We start from the raw sequence: 17,217 nt of genomic DNA on the forward strand, positions 1-17,217 counted from the left end.
CTTGAAAACTTAATACAGAAGTAATGAGCACCAGAAATAGTTATATTCTGACGGATTAACATATTTCCCTTCCTGATCACCTGCCTGGAACTGCTTCACCTTCCCTTATTCCTGGTCCAAGATCCCAAACCAAGTAGTCTGGATCCTTCCAGCTGCAGCCCACTAATCACCCTTGCATTCTTCATGCTGCTCCTGTTCCTGATTTTAGTCCCATCAAGTCTTGTTCTTTGCCTGGTTCCTTGATTTCATCACATGTGGATTATGCACTTTGATCCCAAACCATTTCCCTAACGTATGCAATATGTAAAAGAGTATTCTATTTAACAAAATATCAGCAAATTATTTGAAGTGACACTTCAAATACCTGTAGCAGTAACAGTGAACCAATGTACCTCAAATGCTCTCCCAGTTCTGCAGAAAATTATCATCAAGAAAGGCAGAAGAAGAGCCAAGAACCAAACAAAGGGTTCAGGAATATTACACCCAGTACTTAATATAAAAGGATAGGATGTTCCTAAAAGTGCAGCAGAGTAAGCCTGAGACACAAAACCAATGCTGAAAGTAAGAGAGGCAACAAATTGAAGACTGAAATGGAATGAGGGTATTAAGGAAGCAGATGATAAAGTATAAGGTATCCCAGAATAAGCAATTAGGGGATACTCAACTGGAATATTCTGAGGGCAGCTGAGGTCAATCAACAACAACATCACACGTGACAATTTGTCAGTCTTTCTGGAAGATGTTCCAAATGATTGTCATCACTACTTCAGTCATCATTTTATTTTTTCTTCTTTGGTTTGGCACATCACCGTAGGTTGGAATCTGATTTGGCTTTGAAATTAGCCAAATCAGTAACAGTTATTTTCAATAGGCTGATAGAGAATATCTGAAGGACAGTCAAATACTAATTCTGTACTTATTAGAGCAAACAGAGAAAAAACTACTTCTACAAAATGTAGTCCCCCAATATCACAGCTGTATGATTTTAAAAAATGGCTAACATATGCAGACAGTCTATTAAAATGCACATAATTTATTTGACTCAAAATGAAAACATATCTAACAAGTAATTCCATTCATCTGGCCCTTTTTCACCCAGCCTTAAGATATACAAATGTGTGCCTTTTCACCAGAACACAGCAGCTGGGAATGAAAAGAAAAGCATTCAAATGATCATTTTCACATCATATTCCATCGTCTTTTCACCAGCTTCTCCCCAGTCTTTCTTTGAGTCCCATTCTGTTACAAGAGAGCTGCTTTTTAGATCAATTCATATTTCCATAATCCACACTGCTGTTTCTCTCTCTCCTCCCCAGGGTGGACTAACCCCTGCATCCAGAACTATGGCTTACAACTGTCATTAAGACCTGTAACAATAACAAGATAACAAAAGAGCTGGTAGAGATGAGGTTAGCCAGTACCATATGCTGATCAAGTTCAACATTTTTAACTTAAAAGCTCTATAAAACAAAACTCCCACAATTCTGAGAACAAGCATACTTCATGTTGCCACCTGTCCTCAAAATTTCAAGGAAATACTAAGTTTTTTGTATTGGCCTTTTATAATTAAAAAAAAAAATAAAAAATAAAAGTCTCAAGGATTTATTCTGTCTCTGTTGGGATGAATTAAAAGGTTGAGAAAGCATCTTGGAATATTCACATCTTGAATGATGTAAGGGTCTTGGTGATTCTGGGTGTTCCCAGCACGTCTTCATGGCCAGTTGTTCCACAGAATATTTATCAGGACTGAACAGATCTTTTCTGTTCACACAGGGCAGTTAGCAACTATAAATATACCTCTGAATGTTTTCCTGCTGATCATCCATCAGATGGGATTTGCATAGACAAAAAGCATTGCTGCCTTACACACAGTATTTTTTCAATAAAAACAGCGTCTTCCAAATGCAAAGTCTCATAAAAATCACTTTATCTTAACCAGATAAAGTCACCTTGCAATGTAGAAAATTGCCACATTGCCATCATCTCAGCAGGGCTAATTGCTTTCCACAAAGATTCAAGTCTGAAAATATCCCTTAACTAAATATAGTGTGCAACATTTAGACAAAAACACTACTGAAAGTTAGTAATCTCATTAGATTGATTCCTCCTTTCTCATACCAATGCACCCAAATATCAATCATACTTATTAATAAACAGACAACAAAATCACCAAACCCTTTTTAAGATTTCCTGATAAAAACAATCCTACAAAGCAAGCCCCTATCTAGTTAGCATAAACATTTGAAGCATGTATTTAATGCCTCATCAGAACACAAGAACAAAGCCATCTCATGCAGAAACCTGGTGAGATGCATCCCCTAACAGCACGCCTGCAGCCTTGGAGGGAGTGTAAACAGCCTCATACCTCCTGGGCTCCTGCTGCTCTCTTAAGAGAGCACAGAGGAACACAACATCTCACTGCTGGCTTCCACACATTCATTTAACCCAGAGAACAGATTTTAGCTTCCTTCTTGAGAATATTGGGAAAAAAAAAACAACAAACAAACAAAAAAACAACTTGTGGTATTATTTAAATCTGTAAAAAAAGAATATAATCTCTTTCATGGTGACCTCATTTATGTATTTGCTGCAACGATCCATTCAATCAAATATTCCATCCTGAAAGAAACCGAGCCTTTTGTCTCCAATCAGATGCTCATTTAAGCCAGGCTTAATTTTCAGTACTTGAAACATACATGGAAAGTCAAGTGTGTGATTGGTGCTTTGCTGCGGGAAGACCAACACATTGGTACTTCTGAGGACTTATCCTTTAAACAACTGCATATGCACCTGTACATCTTTATGTATACAAATATTTTCACATGAACCAGGTAGATTTACATATACAGTGTCAGACTTTAGTTTGGGCCACTGCAGGATACAAAGCTCACAATTCAGTGGTGACTTCTGCATCATGTGATACAGTAAAACTAAAACCCAGATGTTATGTAAAATATGAGGTAATAATATAAAGACATTGCCCTAACTTCAGAGAAAACAGCAGAGATTCCTCACGTGGGCTGCATTATCCCTTACTCATTACTTATCTGCAGGTTTGGGTGACATGGGAAAGCAGATTTAGACTCCTTGTCTTAGAAAGCAAGAGAAGATAGGACGAAATCTGCAACTCAACCAACAGTCTAATGCAGAGTCTGAATTCCTTCTTAACCCACATCTTCAGTTAACAACCCCTTGTTATATTTATTACAAAAGTGGCTTCTGGTAAGACCATCTCCTGATATCAGCTATTTGTGTCACCTTCCTGGTGAGATGTTTTTCACTAACAGAGAAGTTGCAGGCTGAAATTAGAAAATATTATGTGATTAGAAGGGCAAAGAATGAGAACTATTCAATGGACGCCACATACTACAGGTAGAAATCACTTTGGGTCAATAGGCAGTCAGATTAAAAAGCTACTGCATTCTTACAGAGCGAAAATTAATACCCAACATACCTGCAACTAGTAAATTGATACGAAATGTTGGACCTCACACGCCCCAAAGGTTAAGGCAACACAGAAAGCAGCGCCGCCTCTTGCAGGCACCACCTGCTGCTGGTGCTATCGGCACCGTACTCTCCTCCTTCCTTGTGCTAGCACCACTCTTTTCCCAGGAATGTTTCAACTCAGTGAAGCTGGTGGGAGTGTCAGTGTTTTTATTTGCTGAACAGACATGAACAGGGCCATAGTGGAGACATCTGGACACGTGTGACATCAATAGGGTTTTGCTACTGACTGCACTGCCACAAGCAGACAAGCCAGTGCCAGCAGATCGCAGCTCTGCCGGGTGACATTAACTTCTGCAGAAATGGGTTTTCTTCTTCAACACTCAGCAAGTACTTCAGTTTGGAAGCCAAGGTGTTGTTTCATTTGGGCAGCTTTTCGAAAGCCCTTAAAAAAATACTTTCTTCTTAAAAACAAGTGGATTTTTTTTCCAGGTATCATAGCAATAATATTTTTTCTTCAGACTTCCACTTAAAAATGGGTTTGTAAGGCTGAAATGAAATTCTAGTTTAACCAGTCTGAATAAACAAAATAGCAATTTCAAGATTAGAAACATACTGATCTTGTATCATGGGAAATTTTGCATAAAGGGGATATTTGAACAATACAAGACAGTATTTGGACATACTACAAGCCTCTAGGAATATACATTCAAAACACATTTTAAAGAAAACAAATAGCCCATTAAATGGCTACAACTCATTCTTTCTCCAAATTTGAGTGTTGGAGGATAATCACAGAAGACCTCTAGGCTCAAATCAGAAATCTTCACATTTTTTCTACAGCGCTGAGATTATTCACAACTTTTTCCACACTGTCAAACTCATTTTTGTATCAGTAATGCCAGTACAACAGTAACTTGTAACTCTAGGATGTCTCAAACAGATTAGTTCTTCTGGCTCTTGAGGCACTTTTTAATAAATACTTTCTTTGAAATGGTAGTGTGGCTCTTTGTACTTTGAATTCTAACCAGCATGAGCTCATTTTTTCATTGATAGTTTTGAGAGTTACTAAAAATGGAACTACTCCCACCTCAAAAAATAAAATAAAATGAAATGAAAAAAAAAAAAGGCAAAAACATTTTCTGAAACACTCCTGGCAAAAGAGAAGTATTTTTCATTTCCTGCCTTGAAGCCTTTTTCCTTCCCCACTCTATGTTTTTCTCTTTTCCTTCTCTTTTCTTATTCTGGCATCTGAGGAGTTACCAGAGAGAAAATAAGTGGTTCCCCTGCAGTCTTGGCAGATAAGGAAATCAACAGTGAATCTTGCAAATTCTTTTGTGATACCAAAACCATGCCTTAATATTTCCTTTACTTGACAGACTGCAAGTAAGTAATTATGACATATCTCTGGTCTTGTCTTCCTCCTGATCAACTCTAGTTTCTACATCCCATCCACAAGAGATCAGATGTTTAGCAAAACATGAATTTGGAAAGACAACATTTAAGAAAAAATACACCAAAATAGTATTGACCAGCATCAAAGAAAATGGTAGGGCAGAAGAAAAACAAGATTAGAGATGAGTAAGCACTGGGAAGTTCAGACATACTTAGAGAAGAAATGTGAGAAAGAGAAAGAAAATGTCAAAATGGCTTAGACAAGTTTTCTTTGCATTATGAAAGCAACAAAAAGGTGACATGATAAACTGTAGAAAAATTCAGGAAGAGAGGAAAATATTTTGCCCACTGTTATCACATCACTGTGCAAACAGACAGCCCTTCAATTTTAGGAAAGATGATTCTTTGGGATACATCCAAAAACTAACTCACACATTTTACATTTAAAATAGAAATGACTGAAAAACAGAGCAGAGAATATTCTTCTTCTTTTCTTTAACATTCTCCCCACAAACTTTCATGGAAATTAGCCCTGATAGTTTTAGTGTGTTTTTGATTTTTAAAGAAATTAAATCTGGTGGATACTCAGGTCTCCAATCTTAACCTACCCAGTTCAACATGCACACACACATGCAGAGAAGGCTTCTGCTGACTTCACTTCATGACTTGGCTCAGGGGTTTGCCTCAGAAGCTGCTACATATTCTGTTTAAATCCAGTGGTTCTAATAGGAAAATTGCCCTTGCAAGGAGAAGAATTAAAATACCCTGTTTTCCAGGAACACAAGCAATTTACCTGAAATGCCAGAGACCCCACACAACTGAGACACAATGTGTGTGCAGGCACAGGTTTTTCAGAGCCCAAAGGCAGAGTGCTGCCTGAGGCCTCTGGTGTTTATAGATTAGGTATGTCTATAGCATCTTTGTATGATTCCCCTCCAGTCTTTAGTGGGCTTCATCTTCTAATCATTTTTCTACACCAGCTGTTCTTTGAATAACCTTCGACTTGCTGAATAAGCTCCCATTTTTCTTCATACATAAGTTCTCTTTTTTATTTTTTTAAGATCAAGTCTTTCTTGGGGAAAAAGAACAAAACAAACTAGAAAAAAAGAATTTAAATGACAATGAAGATGATCATCCTGCAGCCAGGATAATTATCAAAACTTGCTGAATGCCTAGCTGAGAACATGTAACAGCACACTTTGCTCATTTGTCACTGTTTTACAGGCTGCACATTTCTGACTTATGCTATTCTCTAACCACACATCCTACTTTCTATGTTTGCATATTTATTTCTTTCATCATGAATCATCTTATAGCTGTCTTTATAGAATCTTGTACTATTGATTAAAAAAAAAAAAAAACCCAACAATTTATCAACATCTTCTGTACAGCAACACTTCTAGATCATCCACTGTGGTGATATTACAAATGAAGAATATGTTTGCCTCAATAATAGTATAAAAACAAGAGGCAAAGAAGCCATTGAGAGAGAGATATTTATTCTATTTAGTTGCATTATGTATTTTCTTCCATGAAAATAAAAATATTTCCATGCAAGAAACTCTTGTACAAGTTGCTGAAATAAAAAAATTTAGTAATTTCATTAAATTTTAATATTAATAACTTTAATAAAATAGTCATGGGGCAAAAAAAACCCAACACACTAATTAAAAGCTTGCTGTCATTACAAACAGTGAAATAATCCATCAGTCCTGTATGTATAAACTTTCCTTTGAGGATTAATTATAGATAGAACATAGGATTTTCACGCTTTCAGAATCAGTAACTTTAGATGAGTCTCTTATAAGTGTCTGAGGATTTTTTTTTCCCCCAAGCAAGTAACTAGGGTATCTCTAAAATATTATTAAATAACTATCTAAAATCTTGCATTGAAAAGGATTAAAGGAATGGAATGCACACGTCCTGACATTAAGAGGACATACATGGGTAGCTCTTCAACTTTTTTGATCTGGTGGGGTTTTTTTTATAACATCCATGTTTTGCAAAGTTTTATTGATAATTTTTTCCACATTTTCATTCCCAAAACAGATAAAAACCCAACATGTCCAACAGGATCACCTGATAAAATACTCTATATCAAAAATAAGGGGATACATTGAACTAGCACAACATTCCATGCTCTACAACTGCTATCGTGTATTCCTGTCACAGAGGCAATCTAATCACCAAGCCACCAGTTGGGTGAAGACTTCCACCCTGCTATCATTAGCATCTGCCTCTCCACAGCTGAATAGAAGAGCATTTTTTATTATTATTCTAACATAAAAAAAAGTTCAATCTCATGTTTCCAACCTGGTCTCCAAAGTCCTCTGGGAACTTCCACAGTACCACTGGATCTGTAAATAATTGACAGACAGCATTAATCAGAGGCAAAGGAACAGAGTATTACAGTCAGAGTACATTAATATTAAAGAGAGGGTCAGCTTAGCGTCAAGCTTTGAGGCAAGTGCAAAAATATATCTAAAAACTAAGGAAGATACTGGATTATTAAAAAGACTTATTTCATATTTATGAAACTGTATGTTTATTGTTTTACATACGGCAGCAGGTTATAATGTACCAAACTCTTTTCATATTCAATTCTTTATTCCTGGAATATCTCATTCTTTAAGCACATTTAATTTTCACTTTTTAAATCAATAAAGAAATAAAGACATAGAAAACCTCTTTTCATCCAAGGGAAAAAGAACAGAAAATTATAAGGGGAAGAAAAGGCCTTTATGAAAGCACAGAAAAACATCCTTGGTTGTTTTAAAGATAGTACCAATGTAACCAGCATTCTCAAGGAAGAGTTTAGACAAGCTAGCATGTTTCAGTATTTACTGTTCAGAGCCATTTAAAACCAGCATTTCAATACCTCTTGTAAACAGCTAATTATAAAAACAATCAGTTATTTAGGCTACATATTAGTCTCCACTTAATATTGTTTTGAAAACCTCTATCACAACAATTGGAATCATAACCTTTCAACAAAAACACAAATTATGATCTTCATCCTGCCTCCCCCCAAAGCTTTTAATCTCGTTTGAGACAAACCCTTCCGGAGGTGCTACTGTTACACGGCCACAAACACCCACAAAGCCTCACAGGCTTCTAAACAACAGGTCAGCAGCAGTGTTTGTGCACCTGCTAGAAATGCAATTATGTACCTTCCTGCAAGGGAGACCCAGGGCAGTGCCGGAGCCCAGACCAGCGGCAGAGCCCTCGAATTCCTGCTCGAGCCCCAGCCGCGGTCAGGCAGATCCTCCGGCCGCTGACCACGCGGCCAGCAGCAGCTCGGGGTGCCCGAGGGCAGGAAAACAAAGGAGAAGCGCAACAGTAAGTGCCAGGACACTGCCTGATGGGAACTGCCACCTCATGTCTGCCTCAGGAGCTGCTGGACCCAGTCTTCCAAGGGAAGAATGTCTGGGAAACTCTTCAGATTTCCACTTCAGACACTAATACCATCACTGAGTGGTAACTCAGAAATGTCCTTCTCATTGCTAGGTTTGACATCAGAACCACAGGGTTTTTCCACTTTTGGCAAAGTACAGAGGTTTCTACTCTTCTTCAGGTTCTGTATGTTTGCTGGTGCAAATTGGAGATTTAATGAGAAGGGAAGTGCCGCTGCTGGTGGTGTCATTCCCAGCTGCTGATCTCAAATCCTACTGCTCAGCACGGAGGCGTCGCACGTGTACATTTGCCGCTGGCCCAGCCACCAGGTGCTGGAGACAAAAGTCAGCATTCTTCCTTCACCCCAGGCCAGAGCTTAAGCCAACAGTAGAACATACATTTCAAACATGTTACAAAATTCAACTTGTCAATCAACTCAATGCAACTTAGACCTAATCTCTATCCAAATTCAATCTGAGATTTTCAATAAAAATTGAGGCAATTGTTGGACAAGCTTGATTTTTCTCCTAAGAACACCCAGAAAGGGTTCTGCAGCTATTATTTAATAAAATATGTCTATTTTGCACAAGGAATCTTCCTCCATTGCTATGGAGAGCAAGAACTTTTGAAGGCAGATACAAAACAAGAGATAAGATGCTAATTTTGTAAGAATATAAGAGCAAATAAATACAGGTACTTACAACAGAGACCTTTTTTTCCTGATTTATTCCGTACATATTTAAATTGCAAACAACTCTCTATAATGACCAGATACAAGAGCAGTTTGACTATCCCGTAAAGGAACTGTTCTTTTTATTCCAAATTAGTATTATGAAAAAAAAAGCAATTACATATCAACAATGATCCCTGATAAAGCCAAGGAGCAGCAAGCACGGTAACATATCAAATACTTGTTAAGTAATCCATAAATTACTTGCTCAAAAGCACTGAAAACTTGCAGAATCCAAAAAATACTTTAACAGAGCTTGTAAATCTAATGTCATATGTCCACAAACATTTCAAGCATAAATTTCTCTTTGAAAGAGCAATCCCTCTGCACTCCCAGTACCAGGTACTTGGTGAAGCTGTAGCACTGTCTGTCTCCTGCTGGTGCAGACTGTGACAGCTACACGGAGCCAGATGAGGGAACTGGCCGAGATCAAACCAAGTGTCTGAAACTTTTCAGGGCAGTGTTAACTAGATCAGTTCCCCAAAACCATTGGGTTTGCAATAGAAAAAAAAGGAAGAAAAACTGGGGAATAGGGAGTTGTGGTGAGAAAAAAGCAGGACTGCTTCATGCAGCAGCACTCCCAGCATCAAGCATTTGCTACAGCTCACACAGTACAAGCTGGTTAGCAGCTGCCTCTAGTTCCGTTTCTTATCACCTATTTCTTGTTCACAAATTCCCTAGTCTTGCAGTACCATTTATAGCTGCTTCTAGTGCAAAACCCAAGCACCGTGGCCCATGAGGAGGTGAGGGGACCGCTCTGCATTGAGGCCAGGCTGCCGGAGCATCGCCAGCCAGGAGCTTAGCAACATCACCTCTTCCCAGCAGTGAAGCCAGGCAGATGATTCTGGCAGATGTGAAGTTCAGTTACATGAGAAACATTTTTTATAGTGAATGCTTTAGCAACACAGTAACAAAATCACTGAGGTTTCTGAAATCAGACAGAAATGTAATTTCTTTTGTTTACTGTTGTTAATGCAAATATAACTGCCAGGCTTCAAAATAGGAAGCGGATCCCAATAGCAAAACCTCCGGGTGTTATTTTAAAAGGTCACAGTCATGAGCAAAGTACAATCTCAGAATTAAGCAAAACTTTGGGTTTGGGGTCAAAACATGGGTAAAATTTACACTTCAATGAGGGGCCAACAGAGCTAACAGCATTTCACAGGGCCACCCTTTATCTACAGGCAACATGATCAACAACTCCAGTAAGTTCTTTTGGTGCCCTGATATCACAACAGACAGTAAAACCCTAAAACTTTAATTTAGTGTCCTGCTCATCTTGCTGTCTTCACTTCATACTAAGGCTCTCTCATACTACTCCAGCCTCACTTGAAATGGTAAAAACAAATCTAAAGTAAATTCCAGTTTGCTCAACTATAGGTATAACAACATTTATTTTCCTATCATGAAAGGATATTTACATCATGAGAGGATAATTAAACTCATGTCATCTAAACAGGAAGAACAATGCTTTTAATACTCCTTCATGAAAACAAAAAAGAGCCAACATTAAAAAAAAAAATATTCCTAACTCAATCCAAGAAAAACATTCGGTGCTGCACTCAGCAAAAATTACAGGCCTTCAAGACTTGTCCAACTGCTTTGAGCTGGGTTTTGCAGCTGTTTTTACTGGCTTTTAACTGGTTATTTCAGTAGGTACTTGCCATACATTTATTAAGTAAGAAAATCTGATGTGACTTGTGCTTCAAAAAGCCTTTACTCTCTGAAACCAAACCCTAACACCTATAAAAAGCCTCAGGATTTTATTATAATTATCCAAGTCTGGGATTGGAGTTTTTTTCAAAAGATTATGTTGGTTTCTGCTTTTGGAGCTAAGCTCAGGAAGCATCTGAGACATCTTTGGGACAACTTCTCAAAAGGGCTGCAGAGGAAGAAACAAAAGATTTCCTTAGATTGATTTAGGTTGATTTAGAAATAAAAAGAGAGAGTATAATCCGATTCTGTAACTGTATGCACTCTATCTTCAGGTTTACAAAGACTGAATTTTCTTTTCCCTGCGGATTACTTTCCAGATATTCTGTCTGATCTGGCCATGTTAGGTCAATTTTATGCTGATTTTATGGGTGAGAGGATGAGAACTGCTCAGAAATAGCTGTTGTTATAGTCAGCTGAGGAGCCACTGAATTTCTCCTCGTTCACTTTTTCTAACAGACTTTTCAGGACAAATGATTTGCACCAATTCTAAGTAAATGTAGTAGTAAAAGGAAATAAAACAGTTTGTGTGGTACATGTATAAATACCGTTGCATGTGTAAATAGATATTTTCATGTCCAAACAGCACTTTTTCTCTGCCTACCACATCCCAGACATAAATCTCAGCACCTGCCAGTAACACTTGAAAATTCCTTTGCTAAATATCCTACAGCATTGGAAAGGATATCTCCCTTGGTAGGAGCTAGATGAGAGACAATCATGGAAAGGTTTGCTGAGGAACAAAAGAGTGCAGTACAGTTACAAAGAGAAAAGCAAGTCACATGCAATGCTTAAAAAAAATAGTATTCAATGTGTAATCTAGAACTGCTCCAGAAGATAAATGCAGGCAACTGTGACACCCACTAAGACAAGAGGAAAACATATGCAGATCCTCAAGGTAATTTCTCTCAAAAAAATCTATTCCTGTAGAGACAAGGTCATAAAGCATGTCATCTATATTTTCAGGAAAACAACTTCTAACACAGTTTAACTTCTGCAACAAATCAAAGAAAATACAAAGGTACTATTTATTATGACAGAATGGATTTCTCAGTGCTACAGAGAAGCAGTACACTCTAAACTACAAAAAAAAAAGAGAAAGCCTTCTAGCTTGTAACTTTCCCAAAAACTGACAAGTTAAATACACTCTAAAAATACTCTTCATAATCCTCAAACTTGCAGATTACAAATGCCACACAAAAATACAATAGGATAAGGTAATTAGCACACATTCAATTTGGTAATGGAACAGAAATTACAACCACATGCTGAGAAACATCATCTTGGGAAATTGTCTTGGACAGAAACAGAAAATATTTCAGACAGGAAAATACAGGTAGGGTAAAATGAAACAGATTCATTAACTAGTCCAATATTCTGGAGAGAGGAGGAATCTTCATCCCTGATGGTTGTACTGAGCAGAACAGACAAAAAGACTGCCAAGCAGAGTTGGTCATGCTTGGGACAGAAGAATGGACTAGATAATTGCTCAGTACTCCTCCAGTTATATTTTCTCTGATGCTGTACAGATTTTCATTGGAAAAAAGCTGTCAGTGCAGAAGGGAAAGAAGAGACTGGGGCCAGGAATTAAGGGGGTGGGAAAGAAATATAATGAGGAAAAGGAAGGTAGCAAAGCAAAACTTATTGCAGACTGTTCCTCTTTCTTGTCTGGAAAAAACAAGTGCCACATTTTTTGTATAAATCTGAAATTATCTATCATTATCTCAGGGAACAGCTTTATAAACACACATTTAAGCAATAAGCAGAATGAATTTTGTTAGACTAAGTAGTTTTCAGCAATAAGAAATTAGTTCTCTAAGTTTATGATACTGCTATTGTTCAAAAACAAAGGTCTCTTACATACTTAAAATAATTTTCCAGAAACACTCAACAGTAATTCTAGTGATGCTTTCCTATCAACATAGTATTTAATACTAAACCAAATCACTACAACAGTGATTCAGAAACAAAATAAGAGATGAGCCATAACATGCAACCCAAGGATTTTTACAGATGAAATCATCTGATGAAAAAAGCAGCATTCGCATAAAAAAATAACTTCTTGCAAAAAAAGATTTCTGTGTATCATATTAAAATTCGCCTGTTCACAGTTTCATACATGAAGTGCCAAAAACTGAGTAGAATGGGAGGCCCTGCTGCCAGAAGGGGCAGTGGTTTTCAGCTCCCTGGTTTGCAGGATCAAAGTGAAGCACCAGCCAGGAGCAGGAGGAAGAAGAGCAGGATGCCATGGAAAAGGGGAGAAGAAGGGAGTTACAGTATTTTTCAGGCATCAGAAATCAAAAGAAAGAACAAGAGCAAAATCCATTGAAGCAATTTCATTTTAAAAAACTAAAACTAAGGAACAGTCACTAACTTCTTGGGCACCTAAAACCTGTCAGATTAAAGATAATATGGAAATTAAGGTGCCACTACAGAAAATAACTAAAAGTACACTTTTATACAAATCATGTAGCAAAAGAAAATGTATTTACAAAGCTGCATCAAATCTTAACAATCCAGAACCTTCAACTCTTTTACTCACACTACTCACAAGTGAGCCTTCCTTAACTGTTTCCACAATTTCAAACAGTTCCTACTTCAGCAAACAGCAAAGGAACAAGACAAAAATGTCAACATCACTGACAACATCAGTTACAGAAAAATATTAACAAGTTCCAGTAATTTTATTTGCCAGCTTTTCCTGCTATATATTAATACACTGAGATTCTTCAGGGTCTCTAGGTGGGACTTGCCTTTCAGAATAAGCCACAGCATGACCACAGCACAGCAGCCCAGTGTCTCCTGTCCCTTCTCCCTCACCCACACCAGTGGCCTTTGCCTTGTCTTCAACTGACTGTAAAGCTTATGCCTCATTTTGAAAAATAATTTAGGCATTGAAGGTACCCATCTCACACTGGCATCAAAAGTGATATTTGGAGTGTGTGACTTTTGACATTTTTCCTTCCAACTTTTCTCACAGAAAGTAAAGTGTGAACTAAATGACAACAGAGTCAACAAACACATGCTAAATACTGACCTTTGGGAAATGGAAAATGGAAAATAAAAGTTTCTAGCCTCAGTTACAATCACTGTAGCTGTTATCTGTATGTCTTTGTGATTGCACATTGCCAGTCAGAAATGTGATTTTTGTATCAGGCTCAGAAACATAATTACAAAGACCTTAATGGCAAGATGAAAACCTCTTCCTTCCATGAGGAATCTTTTCCTAAGGAACTGTTTTTAACTGTAGTAATAACATCTGCAATTGAAGTAATTTCTGTAGGATGTATGCTTGAAAAATGCTCCCAGTCACAAGTAGCACAAATTACTCATGGACTTACCAATTGGCTCAGAATTTAATTACATCTTCCTATAAACACATAATACTTAGCAAATGACTTCAAGATCCCAGTGCTCACATCATGTTTGTGGAAATCCAGAATTTTGTTTCTAATACAGATGATAAAAAAGAGTCACTCAGCCCTGAACAAAAACCACACACACCATGTTCTCTACTCCCCACAAAAACTACTTGCATTTGAAGTCAGTGGGTCCAGCTCAGCCAGCCCCATCCCATCACTGCAATTCCACAGCTTTTAAGTGCTGGTCATTGCTGCCCCACCGAGTTATCAACAGCTCACCATCCAGACTGAAGTGTGAGAATCTGACACACCAACGTCACACTGCAAAGCCGCACACAAGATTTGCTGATTGTACAGTTTATCACAGAATTATTTTCAAATATTTCTACTTTTAAACTGATGTGACAAAGGTCCCTCAAGGTTTTCAGAAAGCAAATACTGACCTCCCAAATAATCACATGCAAGGTTCAGCAAAATACATTGTAGAGAAGCAGGACTGTGTCAGATTTTGGACCCGAAACTTCCTCCAATCTTTCAGATTTCCCTGTCTGTAAGGCACTTGAACTAGGAAATAAGTACTTCTTCCCCTTTTACAGGCAGAGAGATGGTTAAAAGTTCTAGCCACAACGTGACATCTCCTTCAGAGTTGCAGGTCAATCCCTTTTGGCCCAAGAATTTGTCCCACTGAAGGACAGAGTAGTAAGTCATACCAGCTTACTACAGACAGAAAGGAAGGATCCTTTTGGCTGCAATGCTATTAGCCATGCTTCAGGCTAAAACCTTAATCAGGGTGAGAGTTCATTGCACAGATAGTGCTGAGATAAAATGAGTATATTCAGCCTTTATTTGGTCACTTCACTAAATAAGCAGGGGTTTCTTTTACCTGGTAAATCTTTAGAATGACTTTGTAAAGTATGGAAACAACTGTATACCTTTAGAGGCTGTGTTAGTCTTAATTTTCCTACTTCTAAGTTGTAATCATGAGTGAATCATAAGAACAAGTACCTAAGAACTAAGGCAGCAGAAGAAGAAGCAAGTGGGCACCACATATGTCTCCAGTCATTCCTAATGTTTAAGGAGGGTTTACAAAAAAAAAAACAAACAACCACTTTTGCTGTCCCTGGGTCTCTTGTTCAAAGAAATCTAAAGGAGATAGGCAGTGCTGTGATCTACTGAAATGACCAATAACTGAATAGAGTAAGACTAAGAGCATTCACCTTCACAAGCACACACAAATCTTACACCCTCCCTGTAAGAATGAAAAAGTAACTTACCACACTCCCTTGCAAACAGACATTATGGAGGGGTTTCTTCATTTTAAATGAAGATATAGGACTTAAAGTTCTTTAAAACTATTGTGGGCTACATGAAATTTTCCTATATTAGGAAATATGCAATATTGATTTTAAGAAAGATCTAGAAAAGTTCAAGTACATTATTACCAAGCAATATGCACCAAGTAAATTAGGAAGAAGCAAAACTCCTGCCCTGCCAAGTACACTAGGGATGGACCATCACTTGCTCTTTCATGTCAGTGATGTCTGATGAGAGAGAACCATTTTATCTCACAGACTGCACTGTTATATTTGCTTTGTGGAGCCCACACACGCTGTATATAGAAAAATAAAAAAGCTATTCGCATATGACAAAAACTACATCTCACTACATTATGAATAGCTGAGTTACTGCTTCCTGATTTACTCCAAGAAAAACAAATTTGGTATCAGCTTGGACATGAAACCAGGGATATATGTGACCCTGTAAAGCAAACTGATTGATTACAGAAAATACAGAGTGATATCCAAGCCATTTTTGACAGACATGTTCCAAAAATAATAGAAAATTAGATCTTACATTAAAGTTAACATGCCTTAAAAAATAAATTAAAGCAATAAAAAATTAAACCAAAAGCTTAATCCTTCTGCAAGTTTTTTTCTCTAAGCAGAAGTTAGTCCAGTCTTTAGCTACTTGAAGAAAAAAAATGAGTGTTGCAGGGGAACTCCCTCTTGGCCAAAGATGATACAATGACTATCCATTTACATCACTTCTTGCCTGAACAGTGCAACAACATTCCTTCCACTTTCCACTGGTGAGGACCACATCCTGGGCACAGCCCAGCTGCTGGTACTTGACGGCACAACTTTCCACTAAATTATACCCCGTGCCTTAAATACTGACTAGCACAAGCAGTAAAATGTGATTACTCAATAATTAACAGGTAAGTAACTACCTATTACTCAACAACTTACAGGGAGAAATTACCTAAAGGCCAGAGCAATAGTGGAAAACATAGTATCTTAGAAGAGCAATCCCACTGCCACTGTCTTTACAACCAAGGACAGCTACACGGAGAAGGGGTTAGAGTCTCTCTTCATTGTTCTATTCTAGACGATTTATGACATTTTATTTAACTAATAAACTTAAAATAAATTAACTACTGTATCATATATTCACCCCATCTCTATGATTATGCTGTGAAACTAGACTAGGAACTGTGCAATGATATTCTGCTTATGTGTGAGAAAGAATGAACATAATAGTACATTATAAATGCATAGTTTCAAATTCTTTATCCTTTTTTCATTCTCCCATTACAAATAGCATTTTCTACATGAAATTCAAACCTTTCACATTTTGCTTACTGGCTGTGGTAGGAAGGTATGGAAGTAGAACAGCACTGGTAACCAGGACCTGGCCTGGAAGATTCCTACTCCTCTGAACATCTCCAGCACTACAGCTGAAACATATCCAACTTCAAAAGCTGTAATTATATAAACTAACATTTCATAATTTTATATACACAAATTAAAACAATCACACAAAGCTTAGTTACACAAAGCTCCAAAATCCTAACAACCATGTTGGTTAGCCATAGCATACATACAGTTTGCTATATATGTAAACAGTTCACAGACTTTCATTTTAAAATATGTATTTTCTAGCACATTCTGATTCAGTGTGCATTTTAATCTTTGTTGTTCATGACAGATTAAGCCAGAACAAAGATGAAGGAGCACAGATCAATAAGCACAAATCTTTTTTTGCCTTTCCTTTCCATCTTAACCCCAAATCTATTTTAATATCATCAGGGGGAAAAATAAAACTCATCAGTCACCTGATGGAGTAATTCAAAACTTAACCAAACAGGGCTAATGGGTGAGAATTGAAATGAAAACACCT

General features: G+C 37.5%; 1 protein-coding gene across 2 annotated transcripts in view; it reads right to left on the bottom strand.

The window, feature by feature from the left end:
- DENND1B (DENN domain containing 1B) overlaps window positions 1-17,217 on the bottom strand; it is a 154,547-nt gene that overhangs the window by 106,137 nt on the left and 31,193 nt on the right. For both annotated transcript variants that reach the window (XM_053985040.1, XM_053985041.1), the window contains exon 3: window positions 7,153-7,196. In XM_053985040.1, coding sequence (XP_053841015.1) covers window positions 7,153-7,196 — 44 coding nt within the window. The remainder of the gene's footprint in view (window positions 1-7,152; window positions 7,197-17,217) is intronic.

The sequence above is a fragment of the Vidua macroura genome, chromosome 9 (assembly GCF_024509145.1).
Source record: "Vidua macroura isolate BioBank_ID:100142 chromosome 9, ASM2450914v1, whole genome shotgun sequence".
NCBI lineage: Eukaryota > Metazoa > Chordata > Aves > Passeriformes > Viduidae > Vidua > Vidua macroura.